Here is a 21,500-nt window from a genome sequence, read left to right on the forward strand (position 1 = left end):
TGAGGGGTCTGTACTGGGAGGGGGGGTTTACTGAGGGGTCTGTACTGGGAGGGGGCTTACTGAGGGGTCTGTACTGGGAGGGGGCTTACTAAGGGGTCTGTACTGGGTGGGAGGGCTTACTGAGGGGTTTGTACTGGGAGGGGGGCTTACTGAGGGGTCTGTACTGGGAGGGGTCTGTACTGGCAGGGGGGCTTACTGAGGGGTCTGTACTGGGAGGGGGCCTACTGAGGGGTCTGTACTAGGTGGGGGGGCTTACTGAGGGGTCTGCACTGGGAGGGGGCTTACTGAGGGGTCTGTACTTTTTGTTATTCAAAGGATTAATTAGCTAATCAAAAAAAGAACACGCAATTAAGCAAAAAAAAATAAAATATTCGTTAGATTAGTCGACTAATCGGAAAAATAATCGCTAGAATAGACGACAGACAAAATAATCTTTAGTTGCAGCCCTAGTGTGTGTGTATATATATATATATATATATATATATATATATATATATATATATATATATATATGTATATATATATATATATATATATATATATATATGTGTATGTATGTTACATTACTGCCAACAGAGATAACTGATAACCTGTGAATAGTATAGTGTGCACTGGTCATGCTACTGAGCTCTTGTAGGTAGGTTTGATCCGGAAACTCACTGCAAAGTAATTAGAGGCCTGCAGTTAAATACTGAGTGGAGGAAGAGTAGGTAGATAGGTGGGAAGGGATAATTGTTATTTTTTAAAATTAAGCAAGAGCATGTAGGAAAGGTTATGGGCATGTTATAACAGCAAGTATAGAGGGTTAATTGTTGCTGTTAAAAGGGAGGCTATGTAAATTCTTGCTATCTTTGTATTTGTATTGATGGCATAGATATTGTTGGTATTCAACATTTTTGATTATGATTTGTGAATATTACAAGAGAACATTTTCTTAAATCCCAGTTCCTCCTGTATTTTCTGATTCTTTTATATTTATAGTTCATTGTCGATGTCATCATTCTTGTGAATTTTTATAAATTGTTCATACTTTTGTGTTTCACTTTTCAGACTCTCCTGCTGAAGTACCAGTTGCAAATGGAAGCACTTCTACTGCAAGCACATTAAACGACGACCTGGATATATTTGGTCCAATGATATCTAACCCTCTTCCTGTATCCTCTGCACCGCCAACACAGGTAGTTTTAAAGCTGTATTCTGGCATGTTTTTTTTTCTGTTTTGTATTATAATCATTAGCAGGAGTTATGATGAGATAAATAACAAATGTAAAATATGTATTGACTTTTAAATACTGAAGAAAAGAGACCAATCTGGCATAGGAATTATGTGCATGTTCATATTTTAGTATTTCTATGCTTTTATATAGTGGGCCTAATGCATGATTTTTTTCAGCTACTAAGTAGAATTTTTTTTAACTGTATCTTTGCAGTTTGCATGCAGTAATGAGATTCAAGCATCAAAGCTCCGATTGTGAAAGCAGCAGTTTACTTTTTTTTTTTTTTTTATTTGGTTGCACACAATATTTTCAGAAAGTGGCTTTGAAAGAATGTTAATGCTTTTTAGAAACCATTGTGAAGGTGTATACAGATAATGAAGGTGCTATACAGTTAATGATATGATTGTTTAATTCAACAATTGGTTCAATGAAAGAAGCATATCTTTTATACGCAATAACACCTTAAAATGGTTGTAAACCTCAGACCTGAAATGTGAACAAAGCATATCCCTCTGTGGTGTCTCCGTAAAGAGCACTAACTGTAATTTCTGTCTGCTGTTTCATTCCTCTGCTATCCGCATGTGTCACTTCTGACAAATTTTCCTAACACCAAGAGAGAGAAAAGGTGACCGGGAAGGGATTTCCAGTTGATTGACAGCCTCAGCTATGTCCCTGTGTGAAGGGAAATGTACCCCTTCCCTCCAATAGGCTCTCAGAGCTCTCCTCACTGAGTACTGCAAAGTGTAACTTCAGCTCTCCGTTCCTTTTTTCTGAACACTCAGAGAAACTTGATAAATTCTGTGCTCAGAACAGATTAAGAAATTATTGCAGATAAACGGGTACAATGTATGTAGGAGAATTTTTCATCTCTGTGTATCCCCTAGGTTTAATCATGTTACTGGGTATATGTAAGGGTAACAACCACTTTAAGCTTATTCTTTGTACAAGTCTTTTAAGAAAATGCCCTTTGACTGATAATCTGGGCTGTATAGTATGTTGTATGTAAAATGTACAAGATGATGTCTCAAATGATTATTATCTAGCAAAAGATTATATAAAAAAATTGTATCTATATTTGATTATTATTACATACAAGGGTAACTTCCCATTCACATGACTTGGATGCACATCACATTGTCATAGCGTTTTATGAGCATTTTCCATGCATATGTAGAGCTTTAGAGTAGTGCTCCCTAAACTGCAGCTGTTGGAGCACTATTTCTCCCTTTGACACAAATGATGGGGCACATTTCTTTCCACTGACACCCATGAAGGGGCACAATTCTTCAGACTGACACCATCGGTGAGGCACTATTCCTCCTTTTCAAAGATCAAAATGGTTTAATGCGCTGGCAGTCCCACTAAATATGTAGATAAGAGTCTTTCGTGTGACCACAACACCAGCAATGTGGCAGGAGTGTGACCACAACACCAGCAATGTGGCAGGAGTAGAGGAGAAGAGTCAGTGGGTCCCTGTACCACTGTGAAAGTATCTTAAAATGTTTGTTCTGAGCATAACTAGGTACAGTGGATTTGTGGGTAAATAGGAAGGGTTTCTGCCAATCGGCTTACATAATAGGACCCAGTTTGGTGGACCATGCTCTAGTATACGTTGGCAGCTGATTGTGGCAAGGCGACTGTAGACATTTATAGAAAATTGAGAGTGGTGTAGGTCTGGCTATCTTGCCAAGAGAGCACAACTTTCAAACTCTGTGACTGGGTGTTTCATGAGAGTGAAGGAATGTTATTTCTTACAGAAAGATAACAAATGTGAATCTGTTAACCAATCTCTCATAGGCAGACTCTGTACGGGAGGGAGCAGAACCCCCAGCAGGTGACTGAAGAAAAACATTGGTGACAGGCCAGGTTGATCTTTGGTACGGTCCTAACAAGAAGGCACAAACCCCCTGGAGTAGCTCTATCGAAAAGCAGGGTCAACGGGGATAGGGTCAGAAGATAGATGGTTGCTGAAACCTGCTTTATACCAGTTGTGGAGGGTGGCCAACGTCAGGGGAGAGACATCTTGCAACTTCTAAAGATGTTTAAACCCCCATGGTAGTGCTTGCAAGTCAAAAGGAGATGGGTCTTGTTCTTCCTGAGTGGTCGCTTTAGGCATCGGGCAAGGGAACCATTCCAACATGGGGCGGCCGAAAGATACAGTTCAAGGTCAGGGGGGGCCAACTCCTCCCTGTGACATAACATAAGTTAAAAGTTTATATCGCAGGCAGCAGACGCCACCATTCCAGATGAAGCGGATGGAGAGGGAGCGCAGGGTACAAAAATAAGATTTAGAGAGGGATACGGGGACTGTCTGAAAATAAAAAAGCAATTTAGGAAGGAAATCCAGTGCATATCACTTTAAATTCAAAATGCAAATGGATAATAGTTAAAAATAAATATGACTAATAAAAACAGTCCCAAATAATCAGTTGTGTCTTTCAATAGCAGCACATATATTGAGTGCCATGATCACATGCGATCAAATGCGCTTTATCTGCAACAAAGCAGGTGACTCCACTCCCTGGCTGCAATACAGCAAATGGTCCCACTGGCTGGCTCCAAGACTTGCACCACCTGCACACGTCACTTTTTAAACCACTTTAGATCAAAACGTTGACCACCAAAGCAAATTACATTTTAAATCCATCAAAAGCAATAAGGAAAAACTATATCCACACATCTACTTAATATAGGGAAAATCTTAAATAAAAGTAAAAATAGAATCTTATAACGGTTAGCCAGACCGGAGAGATGCCAGAGAGACGCAATGCCTGCTAGTGCCAGTATAGCAGAAAAGCAGCCATTTGCGCTGAGATACATAGAAATATCCAACAAAGAAAATGACTCTAAATTATAAAAATAAAATCAATATATATCAAAATTAAAACCAAATCCCAGGACAATACATGGAATCAACTGTTATTAGTATAGCAGTTGATATCCCAATCCAAATGGAATCCACTCAGGACAATCTTTTTAAGAATATCCAGCGAGTTTCATGCTGAGAAATTTGACTTTTTAAATCCCTCAACCGTGTGTGGAATGTTTTTCAATCCCTATTCCTTGCAACCCAGAAAGGTCTTTTCTACTGTTTCATAGAAAATGCTTAGAGAGATTATATCCTCGAAAACCATTGTAAATATTGATGAGATGCACACCAACAATGTTGTGGTCCAGCCAACATATTGCAGACAACACGGGCACTAAAGATGGTAAATTACCACTTTAATGGAACAAGTGATACATTCTTTTATGGCATATTGTTTACAATTGACATTAGAAGAGAAGGATACAGTTTAGATAGTATTACTGTTTCTGCATCTTTTGCAAGAATGAAATCCCTTAAAACTACTAAACCATATTTTTGGGGGTTTATCAATCAACTTGGGAGCTAAAACATCCCTATCTGTGTGGGCTTTTCTGAACATCACTAGGTTTATCAGGGAGACATGGACCCAAATTCTATAGTTTTTCAAAATACCCCAGTGTTTTTTTTTTTTTTTTATCCACTGATGTCAAAAATCATCTGGTCAAAAATGACCATTAATGTTTAATTCATCCACCTTCCGTTCTATATCTGAAACAGTTTGAATTTCCTGCTCCCACATGTCTTGCTAATATCCCATCTGAAGGAATCTCTCCTTCAGAACATTAGCCAAAAGAGTGACTGAAATTGTCCTTTGGAAATGGCTTTCACCAGGAAGGGTGATGACAACTTGCCACTTGGATTTAGCAATTCCAATTTGTCAATTAAAAGTAAGTCTTTGCAAGAAGTTTTTGATCGCTGTCTCAATTTTTTCCCCCCAGGCATTATTATTCAATTGTGTCCTAAACACACATTTCCACGCCACAATAAAAAGGCATCATCAATGTAACACCTCCAGAATAGCAGGTCAGCGCAATCACTTTTATGAATAGCTTTCTCCTCCCACCATGCCATGAATAGGTTAGCAAAGCTAGGAGCGAATTTAAATATTGTAGGTAGAAGCTACCCCCATAAAAGAAATAGTTGTGCTCCATAGAAACCTAGTAGCCCCTCACCCTTAATGTGTAGCAGTGCTAACTCCATTATCTGCATAGTATTCTTGAGGAATGCTGGCATGATCACCACCAACGGTTGCAAAAAAAAAAAGTCTAAAGTAGTGAATTATCTGAACCCTGGGTGACAAGGGTATCAAATAGTTTTTTGTTTTTTTTTTTCATGTTCATCACACCCGCTTTATAACATGCCTGAATAACTCTGTCAAGCGGTTTGTTATATGTATGAGTAGAGACCCCCTTTAAAAAGTTTTTTTCTCTTTCATTCATTGACGGACACAGCTCCTGATATTCATAACCATTGGGTTATACTGCCCCCTACAGGAGTAGGACACTGGGCAGAAAAAAATTATGGCTACACCCATGGGCAGTCCCAGGGGGTATACTCCCTCTCTCTGCTATAGCCACTCTATAGTTTTTTCTGTGTAATGACTTAAAGTCCACCCTGCGCTAGGCAACAAAAGTTACAAAAGTAATGATAATAAATAAAAGTTTAAATAATACTGCCACTGCTGCTCATTACTAAGTGAAAAAATATATGTGCACCAAAAACACAGCGCTGAAACAGTGTAAATCTTAAATAGTGTGACAAAAAATGTTTTTCAAATAATCGTGCAAGACCCCGTTCACACTGGGGCGACCTGCCTGCGAGTTAAATTCCTTGCAAGGTCGCATATGACCAAGTCTCAGCCTGAGTTGCAGCGTTCCTCCTGGCACGACCCCCCATTTCAAATGAGAGGGGTTCCGTCTGGAGCGGCACCCACCTGGTTCCTGGTATGGTGAGTAGCTGTCCCACCTCTCCCCCTGGAGGGTTTTTGGGTGGACATGGACCCCTCCTTGGGATGCTTGCACCCCCAAGTTCCCCTCCTTTCTGCAGGCACCCCCCCTTTGTCCAGTCCCTCATCTTGCCCCCCCCCCTCCATGCTGGGGCGGTTTGGGTGGTCTGGCCACTTTCCTGGGAGGGGGGGGCACTGCCCGCGACCGGTACAATGGATGGATGGATGCATGGGTGGGGGAGGGAGTTGTACCTTGGAGGGGCTCCTGCCAGGGCCCCCAGTCCTGCCTGGATCTGTCCTTGAGGCCTGGTCTCCCTCCTGGGTCCCTGCAAGCCTTCGTGGTGCCATACAGGGCCACCATTTTCTTGTAGCCTGTGTGTTTCTATACATAGCGACCATGTTTGTTTAGTCCGGTGGCCATTTGGTTGTGGTTTGCCTTTGGAAATAGCGGCGGCCATCACAGTGGAGCCCTGTTGGAGGCGATTTTGGCGATGGGAGCCCCTCCTCATCCCCTGGTGCTGAGTCCTGGATTGTTTTACTTCCTGATCGCTGCACATGTAGTGCAGATTCTCTTGATGGCTGCAGGTGCCTGTTTCTGTGGGTGGTGAGTCTGGGAGTCTGGTAGGGTCCTCTCCCTCTCTGCTGCGAATCGCTTGGTGCTTTGTGCCTTTGGAGCACATTTCCCAACCTGATCCCCTCTCTGAGGCTACGAGGCTCTCTGAGTCCCAACCATCCATCCATGCACTGATGGCGGTCCTGGAGTCCCTTGTGCACCAGATGGAGGTGGCATTCAGGCAATTCGCTTGCCAGAACCCCCCCCCCCTGCCTTCCCCTGCCTCATCTGTCTCATCAGATTCTGAATTTGATTCGCCCGCTGCAGACGTGGGACCCCCTGATGGGTCTACAACCACATGACTGAAATCCTCTGTTAGTGAGGATGATTCCTCTGCGTCTGCGACCGTGCAGGAAAAGGTGCTAGTGGTTGCACTGATAGTATCTGTGCATTAGATCCTGAATATGGAGGATGCAGCTGAAGCTGTGACGGAGGCGCAGGTGCCCTTTGGCACTCACAAGCCATCCAAAGCGGCAAAGATGTTGTCTTTCCCTGCCTGTTTTGACAGATTTGTCGCTAAAGAGTAGGGATGACCAAAGTGTCCCCTTGGGGCATTCAAGCGCTTTACTAGGCATTACCCTTATGAGGAGTTCCTTCTTAAGAAGTGGACTGTGCCACTGGTATTCATAACTCCGGTTTCCAGATTAAACAAGGCAACCATGATTCCGGTTGAAGAGCGCCCCCCCCGCCTTTAGGGGACGGCTGACTGGAAGGCGGAAGCTGTGGCCCACACTATGTACACTCTGGCTAGTTCGGCAATAAGGCCAATTCACCATTGCTCACCATTGCTCTAGTGTCACAAACTGACTGAGTGGGCTAAGCTCCTACACCGTGACCTGGATGGGGGAACACCTCCCCCCTGCCTTTGCTGAGCTGGCGAACCAGCTGGTCCAGGGGCTGCAGTTTATCTGTGATGCCTCTTTGTATTCGGCTCCCCTGATGGCTCACCTCTGTTTTGTCAATGGTCCTTCAGTGTTTCTTTTGGCTCAAGTGCTGGTCTTCGGATAAGACTTCAAAGAAGGCCTTAACTGATCTTTCTTTTCAAAGAGATTGCCTGTTTGGAGCTACCCTGGGTAACATCATTAAAGGTCTCACAGGGGGGAAGAGTACTTTTCGTCTGCAGGTTACTAAGTGCAAGGAACCTAATTTTTCGTCCCTCAGGGTCGACTGACAAGGGCTTGAAGCCTTTCGGTGACTCCTGGAGGGTCCAAACGAACGTAGTCTGGCAAGCCAAGATCGGGCTTCTCCAGACCCATAGACAAGGCTCCTTCTGCATGAAGATGCGCCCATACCAGTATCGGGGGTGGGGGGAATGTCTTTGCTGATTTCCAGATCCGTGGACTTTCCGGGTGCAAGACAAGTGGGTCCACGAAACCATTCAGTCCGGTTTCAAGATAGAGTTTCGCTCTTGTCCCCCGGCAAGGTTTTTTCCTTCCAACTTGTGCCTGTCCCCAGAGCACTTACAGGGCCTGTTTGGGTTGGTACAAGACCTGTTCTTTAAGGAGTGATTGTCCTGGTTCCGACCTCGGAACGTTGTCAGGGTTTTTACTCAAACCTGTTCACAGTTCCCAGGAAGGAAGGCAAAGTGTGTCCAATCCTGCACCTCAAGGGGCTAAACTTCTCTGTGCGGGTACAGAAGTTCAGAATGGAGTCCATTCGATCGGTGGGGGCATCCCTGCATGAGGGGGATTTCCTTGCCTCTATCGATATCAAGGATGCCTACCTTCACATTCCAATATGTGCCAGTCACCAGCATTTTCTACACTTTATTGTGGGGGTGGCGTTACCCTTTGGTCTCGCATCTGCTCCTCGGGTCTTCACAAAAGTGTTAGCCCCGGTGCTAGTTTTGCTACGCCTACAGAGGATTGCGGTACTGGGCTACTTGGACGATCTCCTTCTGCGAGTGGTTCTCCCTCTGCTCTGGCGGAGAACCTGGAGATCACAATATGAACTCTGCGGGAGTTCGGCTGGATTCTGAATTTTCAGAATCTGTCTGCTCAAGTCTGCTCTGGTTCCATCCACAAAGCTGGACTATGTGGGCCTGACTTAGCCAGAGTGCTTCTTCCTCTGGACAAACTCCAAAAATTGCAGGCTGCAATTCGTCTCCTGCTGTCCGACAAATGGTCATCCCTCCAGACTTGCATGCGGGTGCTGGGCCTGATGGTGTCTACCTTTAGAGGCGGTTCCGTTTGCACAGTTCCATACGAGGTCCCTGCAAAGGGAGATTCTGACCAAATGGGACAAGGCTCCGCAGTCTCTGGACAATCTGATCCAGCTGAGTCGGGGCACGATGGAGTCCCTGATATGGTGGCTTTGTATTGGACAGTTTAAATAATATCAGTGGTTGTCCTCCTTAAATGTGCCACATCCCTATATAGATTCATCTCTATCTCTATATCTTAAGTATTACAGTTGTGTCAAACATAGCATATCCATGTATAGACATAAAAACGTTGTCTCAGGATCTCTGTCAATTTTACCTGGGCATTTATTTGATATAAATGTTTTGCATGGCTTCCACATATACTACACATTGATGGTGAAGATACTATACCAGACCAAAACAGTCCTAAGACACTGAGGCCTAACAGACAAGTCCTGCAATGGCTTACTAAATGGGGATTTGCATTCCCTTTGGATGTTGGAGGTAAAAAAAGGCTGCCAAATGCTTGGTATATCTGAGGTAGAGTGTGTGTCCTGGAGTAGGACATACTCCAGGGCATACACTCTGCCTCAACTGGCAGAATTATCATGTTGTTCACCTTGCCTGGTGATTTACAGAGATAAGGTGGTTCTTTGCCCCTGTCCATCATTCCTTCCAAAGGTTGTCTCTGATTTTCATTTGAATGAAGACATTGTATTGCCTTCCCTGTATCCCAGGCCTAAACATTCAAAGGAAATTGCCTTGCATGCCTTGGCTGTGGGTTGGGCAATTAGGGTGTACATGGCAGCTACAGAGTCTTTCAGGAAGTCAGACTCTGTGCTCACGGGTGGACCTCCTTTCCCTGTCAAGACGCACTCTATTTGGGCGCTTTGTGTCTCTTTGGCTTTCCATCAGGCATCAGTGACGCAGGTTTGCAAGGCGGCCACCTGGTTGTCAATGTACACTTTTACAAAGTTTTATAAAGTGGATAGTTGGCATCTGCTTCTTTTGGCCACAAGGTTTTGCAGGCTGCTGTTTAAGAGGACCTGATCCTCTTTGAGGGTGTGTTTTTTTTTTTTTTTTTCATGTGGGCTCCAGTTGTTTGCTTGCGCTCCCGTTGCCTTGTTGGCTAAGGTTTAGCCTTGGGATTTTTTTTATGTTCCCATCCCTCATGTTTGAGAAGCTCAGAAGCTGTGTCCGTCAATGAAAAAGAGAAAAGGGGATTTATGACCTACCGTAAAATCCATTTTTTGGATGTTTATTAACGGACTCAGCACTAGACCCCTCTGTGGCTTTACAATTCTCCTGACACTGCTTGCAACAAAACTGAGTGGCTATAGTAGAGAGAGGGAGTATACCCTCTGGGACTGCCCATGGGTGTAGCCATAATTATTTTTTGCCTAGTGTCCTATTCCTGTAGGGGGCAGTATAACCCAATGGTTATGAATATCGGGCGTTGTGTCCGTCAATGAACATAAGAGAAATGGATTTTACAGTAAGTCCAAAATCCATTTTTTTTTCTTTTTTTTTTTTTGTGTAAGGTAGTAATTGGGTCCAGTGCTCCCCTAGACCAGGTGCTGCACCCGCTGTAGAAGAACAACTGTGAGTTTTTACCATATTATCTGCAACATATTTCTAGTACCTTTCCTCTTAAAGGAAAGGGTTCCTCTCTTCCCCATCATAGGTCATTCCATCAGGGCTGTTGGTGTCTCTTGGGCTTTTTAGCATCAAGCATCTGTATCTCAGATTAGCAACATTGTCCTCTGTTCACATGTTTTCCAAATTTTACCTTCACTTAAAGGTATCCTACATTTAACCCATGGTCTCTGAATACACGTCTTGCACTGTACTTAAAATTTACAGGCAAGTCAGAATTTTTATTTTTCTGTAAATTGGATTGAAAATGGTAGTCTCATGTCTGAAAATTACAATCAATATGGAGAATAACACTTGCACTAAAACATATTGGTGTGAGCCTTAACATTTTTGTTAAACCTTGCAAAGAGCAAAACAAAGAGGGTATTTGTTCTGTCACAAGGAAAGGCAATGCTAAACATGAGCAGTGACACAGATTGTGCAACAGATTTACTACAAAGTTACAATTTGTCAGAAATTCCTCCCTCTGCTGGTCTAAATTAGCACTGCATACCTGCATTTGTTTAGATTTAAAATCTGTCTCATTTGCAGTTCTAAATCTTTCACAGATTTGGGTAAACTCATTGCAGTTGGCTTTCCAATATTCCAGGGTTGCAAATCCACAGAAAATCTGTCATATGGACTTGGGTAAGATATAGTTTAAAAATTGTAACTGAGGACTCATGCACACAAAACATATTGGGAAACAAAATGTAAAATACAGCAATATTTCAGAGCTTAGATCCCACGGGTGTTGCAAGATACGGCTGTATGCAGTCTGGCAGGGAAGGGGAGTCTTCCAGCACCAACTTCCTTTTTTGGCCCAAAAATGTCATAAGAATAAATGCAGTGGGTTGCAAAGGAAACACGGGATGTGAAAATGTGTTTAAATAAACCATGTCATTTTGGAACACCCACCTTTTTGTCAGGCTTACCAATTAGTGAGGCACACTTTTAGACTTTTCATAGAACGCTTTCTATAATGCTTAGAAATCTGTCTCTACCACAAAAGGGGCTGGTTGGCTGTATTTGCCCTCCAGGCTAAAATGTACCGAAGTGCACTGCATCCACTCATTAACTAAGAAAAGATGAAGATAGCTGTTAGCCTGGGCGAGCCTATGCTGTGTATATGCACAGTATGGCAAACCAGATTTCTTACTGAAAATGCTGGCTATAATATGCTATTTATTTTCATAGCCAATCTTGAAAAACTTGAAACTGAACATCTAAATCTAACATCCCATAATAAGACCTGAACAAAATGTGACTTAGCCTTACAAGCGGGGTCATTTTATGATTTTTATCTACCATTCTTGGCGTTTTTGTATTTGATTGTTGCCAAACTGGTGTTGACTGCATCCAAAAAGTTTTCCTGCCATGTTATATTGATTAGGTTTTTGGAATATTCCTATGGCAGGTCAAATGGTGCCAAAGAATTACTGATTTCATCCACGTACATTACCTTTTGGGTATTAAGTAGGGTTGAGCGAACATGGACTGTATTGTTCGGGATCGTACCGGACTTTTTGTTGTTCAGTACCCGGACACGGACCCGAACATTTTACTGTGTGTTCGGGAAACAGTCTGTTGTTCGGTAATTTATTTCATGTTTTGGTGCGGTTTTAATGGCACGGTTTCAACAGCTGCAGGGCAGCCAATCAACAAGCGTTTAACTAATGTGCCCTTAGAAGCCATCACAGCCATGCCTACTACTGGCATGGCTGTGATTGGCCAGTGCAGAATGTGACCCAGCCTCTATATAAGCTGGAGTCACATAGCGCCGCACGTCATTCTGCTCTAACTACTGTAGGGAGAGGTTCCTGATGCTGCTGAGGGAGAGATAGGAGATTATTGTAGGGGCAGGCTGGAGATTGCTTTCAGGGAAAGAATAGGAAGAATCTTCTTTAATCAGACAGCGATCTACATCAATTTTATTGTGTGGGGGTGCAGTGCACGATCTTTTTGCCCTGACCTGAGCCCAGTGAGGAGGAGGGAGAAAAAAAACTTTTATCAGTCTGTTAGTTGGGCGGCGTGTGGCGGCCTTGTAATGCACGCTTAGTGCATATGTGTCTGCTTAATCTGGATTTAAAAAAAAATGTTTTTTCCTTCATATTTTACTGTGACTTACAGCGTTTAGACACTGCTATTCAAAAAGCACCGATTCCAGTGGACAATTATTTTTCAATTTTTTATTCATACTTTACTGCGACACTGACATACAGCGTTTAGACACTGCTGTTCTAATCTGCTATTCTAAAAGCACCAATTTAAGGGGGAAATTATTTTTAAGTTTTTCATACTTTACTCACAACCTTCAACCCCCTACTCCATATGGGCCTCGTCCTCCTAGATCAAGATGATTATCATTTTTTATTTTTATGTTTTTTATGTTATTTTAAGTTATTACCCTATCCACATTTGTTTGCAGAGCACTTGCCATGCTCTTAAGAAGATTTTGCTGCCATTTGCAGGCCTCTAGCCCTTTCCATGTTTGTTTCAGAGCCATTTTAGTGCTCAAAAGTTCGGGTCACCATTGACTTCAATGGGGTTCGGGATCGGGGTTAAGTTCGGGTCATGAACCCAAACTTTCTTTTCAAGTTCAGCCAAACCCGGCCATCCAGGTGTTTGCTCAACTCTAGTATTAAGCATTTGTGGTTTTCAGTGAATCCAACAAGTGGGTCAATTCCTGCTAGAAGCTAACAGTCAGGTACTGTCTAATGAAAATGAATTCCGTACATGAACCCCTTTTGACCACTCGGCTTTTAAGACTGCAAAGAGTTTTTGTTTTTGTTTTTTTTGTTTTTTTCTTTTTTTTATATACTGCATACTTTTTTTTTTTTTCCCCTGCTGTATAATTCATTTTTCCTTTGTCACATTCCGATGCTGTCTTTCCTACAGAGAGCTTTTTTTTTTCCTTTCATAACACACATTATTTTTAAGTTGTCTAATTTTGGGCCATGCTGTTTGTTCTAATTTAAATTGTTCTGCTCCACTGGGAGAGCTATGTAAAATGCTGCGTTTATGCAGAATAAAAATTGTGACTTTATTAAAAATAGTTGTCCAATTTCAACTGCTTTGCCCAACAGGGGGCATCAGATTTTTATTTTCACAAAATATTACTGTCTGTAACATACATTTTTAGTAGTTCCACATGTAGTAATATTGCTAAATAAACATTTAACAGCTAAACCCTCTATGCAGCCAATTTGTTTATAAATATTTAGGTATTATAAGTCACAAACATGGAGGATGAATTCTGAATGTACTAGGCAAATTCCAGAAGTGGTATGGTATTTAAAGGTGAACTCCACTGGAGAGAGATCACCTGTAAACTGTTGTATTATAGAGATACCCATACTCTCATTTCATTTTTTTTATTTATTAGCTGCCCCAGTTCTTACCCCAAATGTTATAAATAAGTTCCCTGCCAATAAAAATCAGATTGTAAGCATAAGGTAAGAAAGGTTCAGTTTTGGATTTTCTCTGTTGTTGCCCAAAAAACACACAAAATTGTTTGACCCCTTTATTTCTTGCGGCAGGCCAAAAAATGTATATAATATTTTCTTTTCCTTTAACCGGGGAATGTAGTACCAAAACACTTGCACAAATAATTTGTTGTCCACTTTTGGCATTTATTACATTTATTTTTGTCTGAAGTTATCTACAAAGGCATAGTTTGTGTTTTTATAGCCCAAAGATTGTCTTCTTTGTACAATTTAAAGATCGCAAAGATCTTGTACAATTGAACCATCTTAGTGTTGCAGAAATATATACTGTATTACTAGATATCACTTTTTTTTTTTTTTTTTTTACTATATTTTTTTTAAATCTAAGTCCTCCAAAAATAAATTTCTCCACTTTTGGTGTATGCGTGTATTTTCATTTACTCACTATTGTCTTTAAATACACTGATATTCCAGTGTGGAGATCTTTTCTACCTCCCCACTCACAGATGTGATCACTTTATGCTAAACAGTGTTTCTGATTTCTCAAGTTATTCCTGTGGAGAATATTGCAGGTAGCACGTGACATACTGGTAAGAAATATCATAGGTTAGAAGTCAGGAACTTAGGAGGAGCCATGAAATAAAATAAGACTAACTGCTGTACCATTGACACATGTACAACAGTAGGAAGAGTATCTCAAAAGCAACATAAGTCTTTGCTGCAAACAGTAAGTCTAGGCTTGGATTCATTGGGCTGGGCACGTTTTTGGTTAGTGCTTTATAAATACAGTATGATAATGATAATGGATATTTGCTTAAAAGGAGCCCATCTGGCAAACTGAGTATCCACAATATTAGACTTATTTGGCAAGGCTGCATGCAGTTATAACACATTGTGGAAAGTTTTATTTCTTGCTTTGATCTCTAAACTAAAATGAAGTCATTGCTGAACTAATGTATGTACACTACCGTTAAAAAGTTTGGGGTCACTTAGAAATGTCCTTATTTTTTAAAGAAAAGCACTGTTTTTTCAATAAAGATGACATTAAATTTATCAGAAATACAGTCTAGACATTGTTAAATGACTATTCTAGCTGGAAACGGCTAATTCTTAACGGAATATCTACATAGGTGTACAGAGGCCCATCACTCCTGTGTTCTAATGGTACATTGGGTTAGCAAATGATGTTAAAAGGCTAATTGATGATTACAAAACCCTTGTGCAATTGTGCTAGCACAGCTGAAAACTGTTGTGCTGATTAGAAGCTATAAAACTGGCCTTCCTTTGAGCTAGTTGAGTATCTGGAGCATCAGAATTTGTGGGTTCGATTATACTCTCAAAATGGCCAGAAAAAGAGAACTTTCTTCTGAAACTCGCCAGTCTATTCTTCTTCTGAGAAATGAAGGCTGTTCCATGTGAGAAATTGCCAAGACACTGAAGATTTCCTACAATGGTGTGTACTACTCCCTTCAGAGAACAGCACAAACGGGCTCTAACCAGAATAGAAAGAGAAGTTGGAGGCCTTGGTGCACAACTAAACAAGAGGACAAGTACATTAGAATCTCTAGTTTGTGAAATAGACGCCTCACAGGTCCTCAACTGGCAGCTTCATTAAATAGTACCCGCAAAACCCCAGTCTCAACGTCCACAGTGAAGAGGCGACTCCGGGATGCTGGCCTTCTAGGCAGAGTGGCAAAGAAAAAGCCATATCCGAGACTGGCCAATAAAAGGAAAAGGTTAAGGTGGGCAAAAGAACATAGACATTGGACAGAGTAAGATTGGAAAAAAGTAGACAGACAAATCTAAGTTTGAGGTGTTTGGATCACACAGAAGAACATTTGTGAGACTCAGAACAAGTGAACAGATGCTGGGGGAGTGCCTGACGCCATCTGTCAAGCAAGTTCCTCCTACAACAGGACAATGACCCTAAGCACACCTCCAAACTATGCAAGAACTATTTATGGAAGAAGCAGTCAGCTGGTATTCTATCTGTAATGGAGTGGCCAGCGCAGTCACCAGATCTCAACCCTATTGAGCTGTTGTGTAAGCAACTTGACCGTACGGTACGTAAGAAGTGCCCATCAAGCCAATCTAACTTGTGGGAGGTGCTTCAGGAAGCGTGGGGTGAAATTTCTTCAGATCACTTCAACAAAATGACAGCTAGAATGCCAAAGGTCTGCAAGGCTGTAATTTCTACAAATGGAGAATTCTTTGATGAAAGCAAAGTTTGAAGGACAAAATTATTATTTCAAATAAAAATCATTATTTCTAAGCTAGTCAATGTCTTGACTATACTTTCTATTCATTTTGCAACTCATTTGATGACTAATGCCTCGTTTCCACTGAGTGGAATGGTTCGGGTCGGTACAGTTTGGAAGGGTTAGAATGGTCCGGTCTATTCAGGTGAGCGTTTCCACTGCAATTCGGGCCACCAGGGACCATGCGGGGTTTACACCTAATGAGGTGTTTGTTTTGCTCTTTCATTTGACGTGAGCATTGAAGTTTTCCTGTCCGCCAATGAGTGGAATCTATCCTGTGATGCCAATAGCTCCTCCCTAACCATTTCCTATGGCCCTACATCTGAAGCAGGACCAGGAATGGTGCGGTTTGGTTCAGTTGTATGGGCCACTTTCATAATGGAAACACTCAAATTAGCGTACCGTACCGAACCGACCCAAACCGATCCGCTCAGTGGAAACGAGGCATAAAAGTGTGAGTTTTCATGGACAGCATGAAATTGACCCCAAACTTTTTAACGGTAGTGTATATTGATGTAAAATGGCATTCTGTATATATGTAGGTGTATATTTTTAATATATATATATATATATATATATATATTACACACACACACACACACACACAGTGCCTTGCGAAAGTATTCAGCCCCCTTGAACTTTGCGACCTTTTGCCACATTTCAGGCTTCAAACATAAAGATATAAAACTGTAATTTTTTGTGAAGAATCAGCAACAAGTGGGACACAATCATGAAGTGGAACGAAATTTATTGGATATTTCAAACTTTGTTAACAAAAAACTGAAAAATTGGGCGTGCAAACTTATTCAGCCCCCTTAAGTTAATACTTTGTAGCCCCACCCTTTGCTGCGATTACAGCTGTAAGTCGCTTGTTGTATGTCTCTATCAGTTTTGCACATCGAGAGACTGAAATTTTTGCCCATTCCTCCTTGCAAAACAGCTCGAGCTCAGTGAGGTTGGATGGAGAGCGTTTGTGAACAGCAGTTTTCAGTTCTTTCTACAGATTCTCGATTGGATTCAGGTCTGGACTTTGACTTGGCCATTCTAACACCTGGATATATTTATTTGTGAACCATTCCATTGTAGATTTTGCTTCATGTTTTGAATCATTGTCTTGTTGGAAGACAAATCTCCGTCCCAGTCTCAGGTCTTTTGCAGACTCCATCAGGTTTTCTTCCAGAATGGTCCTGTATTTGGCTCCATCCATCTTCCCAACAATTTTAAACATCTTCCCTGTCCCTGCTGAAGAAAAGCAGGCCCAAACCATGATGCTGCCACCACCATGTTTGACAGTTGGGAGGGTGTGTTCAGGGTGATGAGCTGTGTTGCTTTTACGCCAAACATAATGTTTTGCATTGTTGCCAAAAAGTTCAATTTGGTTTCATCTGACCAGAGCACCTTCTTCCAGATGTTTGGTGTGTCTCCCAGGTGGCTTGTGGCAAACTTTAAATGACACTTTTTATGGATATCTTTAAGAAATGGCTTTCTTGCCACTCTTCCATAAAGGCCAGATTTGTGCAGTATACGACTGATTGTTGTCCTATGGACAGAGTCTCCCACCTCAGCTGTAGATCTCTGCAGTTCATCCAGAGTGATCATGGGCCTCTTGGCTGCATCGCTGATCTCTCTTCTCCTTGTATGAGCTGAAAGTTTAGAGGGACGGCCAGGTCTTCGTAGATTTGCAGTGGTCTGATAATCCTTCCATTTCAATATTATCGCTTGCACAGTGCTCCTTGGGATGTTTAAAGCTTGGGAAATCTTTTTGTATCCAAATCTGGCTTTAAACTTCTCCACAACAGTATATCGGACCTGCCTGGTGTGTTCCTTGTTCTTCATGATGCTCTCTGCGCTTTAAACGGTCCTCTGAGACTATCACAGTGCAGGTGCATTTATACGGAGACTTGATTACACACAGGTGGATTCTATTTATCATCATTAGTCATTTAGGTCAACATTGGATCATTCAGAGATCCTCACTGAACTTCTGGAGAGAGTTTGCTGCACTGAAAGTAAAGGGGCTGAATAATTTTGCACGCCCAATTTTTCAGTTTTTTATTTGTTAACAAAGTTTGAAATATCCAATAAATTTCGTTCCACTTCATGATTGTGTCCCACTTGTTGATTCTTCACAAAAAATTACAGGTTTATATCTTTGTTTGAAGCCTGAAATGTGGCAAAAAGTTGCAAAGTTCAAGGGGGCCGAATACTTTCGCAAGGCACTGTATGTATATGTGTGTGTGTATATATATATATATATATATATATATATATATATATGTGTGTATATATATATATATATATATATATATATATATATATATACAGTTGTGCTCATAAGTTCACATACCCTGGCAGAATTTGATTTCTTGCCCATTTATTATCAATCAACGGTATTTTTACTCTTTTTAAATCATAATGACAACAGAAACTACCCAAATGACCCTAAACAAAAGTTTACATACCCCAGTTCTTAATACCGTGTATTGCCCCCTTTAACATCAATGACAGATTGAAGTCATCTGTGGATGAGGGCGAGGCTCTTTATCTTCTCAGATGGTAAAGCTGCCCATTCTTCTTGGCAAAAAGCCTCCAGTTCCTGTAAATTCTTGGGCTGTCTTGCATGAACTGCACGTTTGAGATCTCCTCAGAGTGGCTCAATGATATTAAGGTCAGGAGACTGAAATGGCCACTCCAGAACCTTCACTAGACTATATATTCACTGGTGGCACATCTGTCATTACCAACTTGAAGTTATGTATTTCAAGTCCTAGTGGAGAGTGTTCTGTCTGGAAGAAGGCATAAAACCCTAAGACAGGAATCTTTACCTCCAAAAATAACATGTAAATGAAAATACAGAAGCACTTGCTTGAAAAGAAAAAAAAAAAAAAAATCTCATGTTTTGCAAGGGTGAACGATAAGTAGACCTTAGGTGCAACCTGGAATATATTTGATACACAATACAAAAAATATTTAAATTTTAAAATTAATATCAGGTAGCAAAAAGGTTTAAAACCCTCTCTGTCAACAATCTCCTAGATTTTGCCTGTAATCCTGTGCCATAGCAGTGGAGGCACAGATAATGACCATAGATCAGACAGTGTTGTTGTTTTTCATGACCTCTCAATGCCAGTAATATGCCACCCACATATTTGTTTCCCAGATTCAAGGTACTAAATGTTTGAGATGTCTGTGTAGAATGATTAAATGTCTGGCAATTGACTGTTACTGTAGTACTTTTCAATGATTTTCACTGCAACTTTGATATTTTGGTCATTCATTGAAATAATACAATGGTCCTCAGATCACTGTGGTTCAAGGCAGCAGTGTTAATTTTGGCAGCAAATTTCGATTTCAGTTTTGTCATAGTCTTTGACTAAAATGCCAGTTTTGTTTGTCGTATTTTTAGTCTTTTGACTAAAATACTTTTTTAGTTTGTCGTATTTTAGTCATCTGAATTGACTTAGTTTTAGTCGTATTTTAGTCAACTAAAATCTCCAGTACATTTTAGTCAACTACAAATCGAATGGGTTTCGGTAAGTTGTAATGCATAATTTAAACATTTCTCTAGAATTTCCAAACTAATTATATATTCCTGGAGTAAAAATTGAATATGTTATTATTTATGGTATTAAGGTTTGAACATGCACTACAGACATAGATTTAGTCATTGTGATATATAACCTCTTTATAAATGGGGCCAAGTTTCATGACAAACAAAAATATTGCTTTTTGACAAACAGAAGTACAACTTTAAAATACAAAAAACTGTAAAATCTCTTGGCTATAATGTCATTGCACATATTACCTGAATATATTACCAACATTAATTATTAGGAAAAATATAAGAAAAGCAACTTGGTAGATGCCCCTTGCTTATGCGGTAGTGCAATAAATGTTTAAACTTTAATGTGCTTTTATTACAAGCTTTGGATGGAATTGTGTTGCCGATTTAGAAATGGCCAGCATAATAGTGTTGTTTTTTATGTCAATTTTTGTTTTAGTCATAGTCTTATAAATAAAATGCCATTTTAGTATTGCTTCTATTTTAGTCATCTGAATTGTTTTAGTTTTTGTCATATTTTAGTCGACTAAAATAGTGTTAATTTAGTCAACAAAAACATTTTAGTCGTCGATATTAACACTGGAAGGCATTAAATGCCCCTACGCAGGTGTGACAGAGCACGTGTTTTTTCGCAGGTGTGACAGAGCAGGTGGTTGTTTACATGGGTGTGGGTTTTCTAGGTAGATTTCCATTTAGTAGATATAGATAGATGACCTGCTTTTATATTATAAATGGTTTCTGAGTTTGTTTTGGTATTAACATTCCCAGAGCATGCATATAAGTAGCTCATAAGTGGTTCAGGGTCAGTTTGGCTTGGGTAACCTAATGATTTAGATAAACTGCCTCTTTACTCTTTTAAAAAAAAAAAAAGTATGCTGATTAAAACCTGCTGGTCCATAGTCTCTCCTGTGAAGAGTCAGGGAAGTCTAAATATATTTGTATATAAGCAGTGCAGTGTTTTTATCATTAGAGTGGTACCTTATTTGTTGTGTAAATTGATGATTTTTTTTTTTTATTATTCATTTTCCCCAGCATCCTAGTTTTCCCAAAGCATTTTTCCTATTCAACCATTTATAATATTTTATGAAATTATTTTGGTTATAAAAAAAAATGAAACCATAATGGTAGCTGCTATTGGTCTGCTTCTGAAATGTGATAGTTGAAGACCATTTAAGGCTTTATATACATATTTACACAGTGAAGCTGAAAACAGACAGTAGTATTTTAATTTCAACCAATCTACACATTTCAACAGTTTTTGTCCTGACGAAAGCAAAACGAGCCATCACAAACTGATTTTCTTGAGGAACAAATTGCTTCCTGACCCTGTAAATGGAAGCCATATTAATTCCTTGGATCCAGACATCTTACTGTCTTTTAATAATTTATGAACATGAATGCTGTTATAAGGAAAACATCTAGTTTTTTCATTACTTTCTTCTGATGTAGAATGTCACAAGTTAAAGAAATATTTCATGTTTTTATGGTAAAAGATTGATACCTTTTGTATGCAACGTCTCCCTCCATCCCTTGTACAGTACTTGGTGTTAAAATAGTGACGCCCACCCTGCGTATGTGTCCCTACAATAATACTGTAATTTTTTTTTTCCCTCAATAAAAAAAATACATTGGTTATGGGACTTTACATGAGGCAGATCACATCCAAAACATAACCTAATTCGTAAACATGATTACAAGTTTAATGCATGGTAACAGATTTCATATATATAGTAATTAAACAAAAAAAATGCTATAAGAATAGTAAGCTGATTAATAATAATTTAACATAAAAAAACAATATAAATTCATAGA

The 21,500-nt window shown here is 40.4% G+C and overlaps 1 protein-coding gene across 2 annotated transcripts in view; it reads left to right on the forward strand.

Annotated features, from left to right (window-relative positions):
- Nucleotides 1-21,500, forward strand: part of SMAP1 (small ArfGAP 1) — a 592,387-nt gene that overhangs the window by 474,731 nt on the left and 96,156 nt on the right. For both annotated transcript variants that reach the window (XM_082249786.1, XM_082249787.1), the window contains one exon: nt 1,051-1,178. In XM_082249786.1, the coding sequence (XP_082105912.1) occupies nt 1,051-1,178 (128 nt within the window). The remainder of the gene's footprint in view (nt 1-1,050; nt 1,179-21,500) is intronic.

The sequence above is a fragment of the Pelophylax lessonae genome, assembly GCF_965119305.1.
Source record: "Pelophylax lessonae genome assembly, chromosome: 3".
NCBI classification, from domain to species: Eukaryota; Metazoa; Chordata; class Amphibia; order Anura; family Ranidae; genus Pelophylax; species Pelophylax lessonae.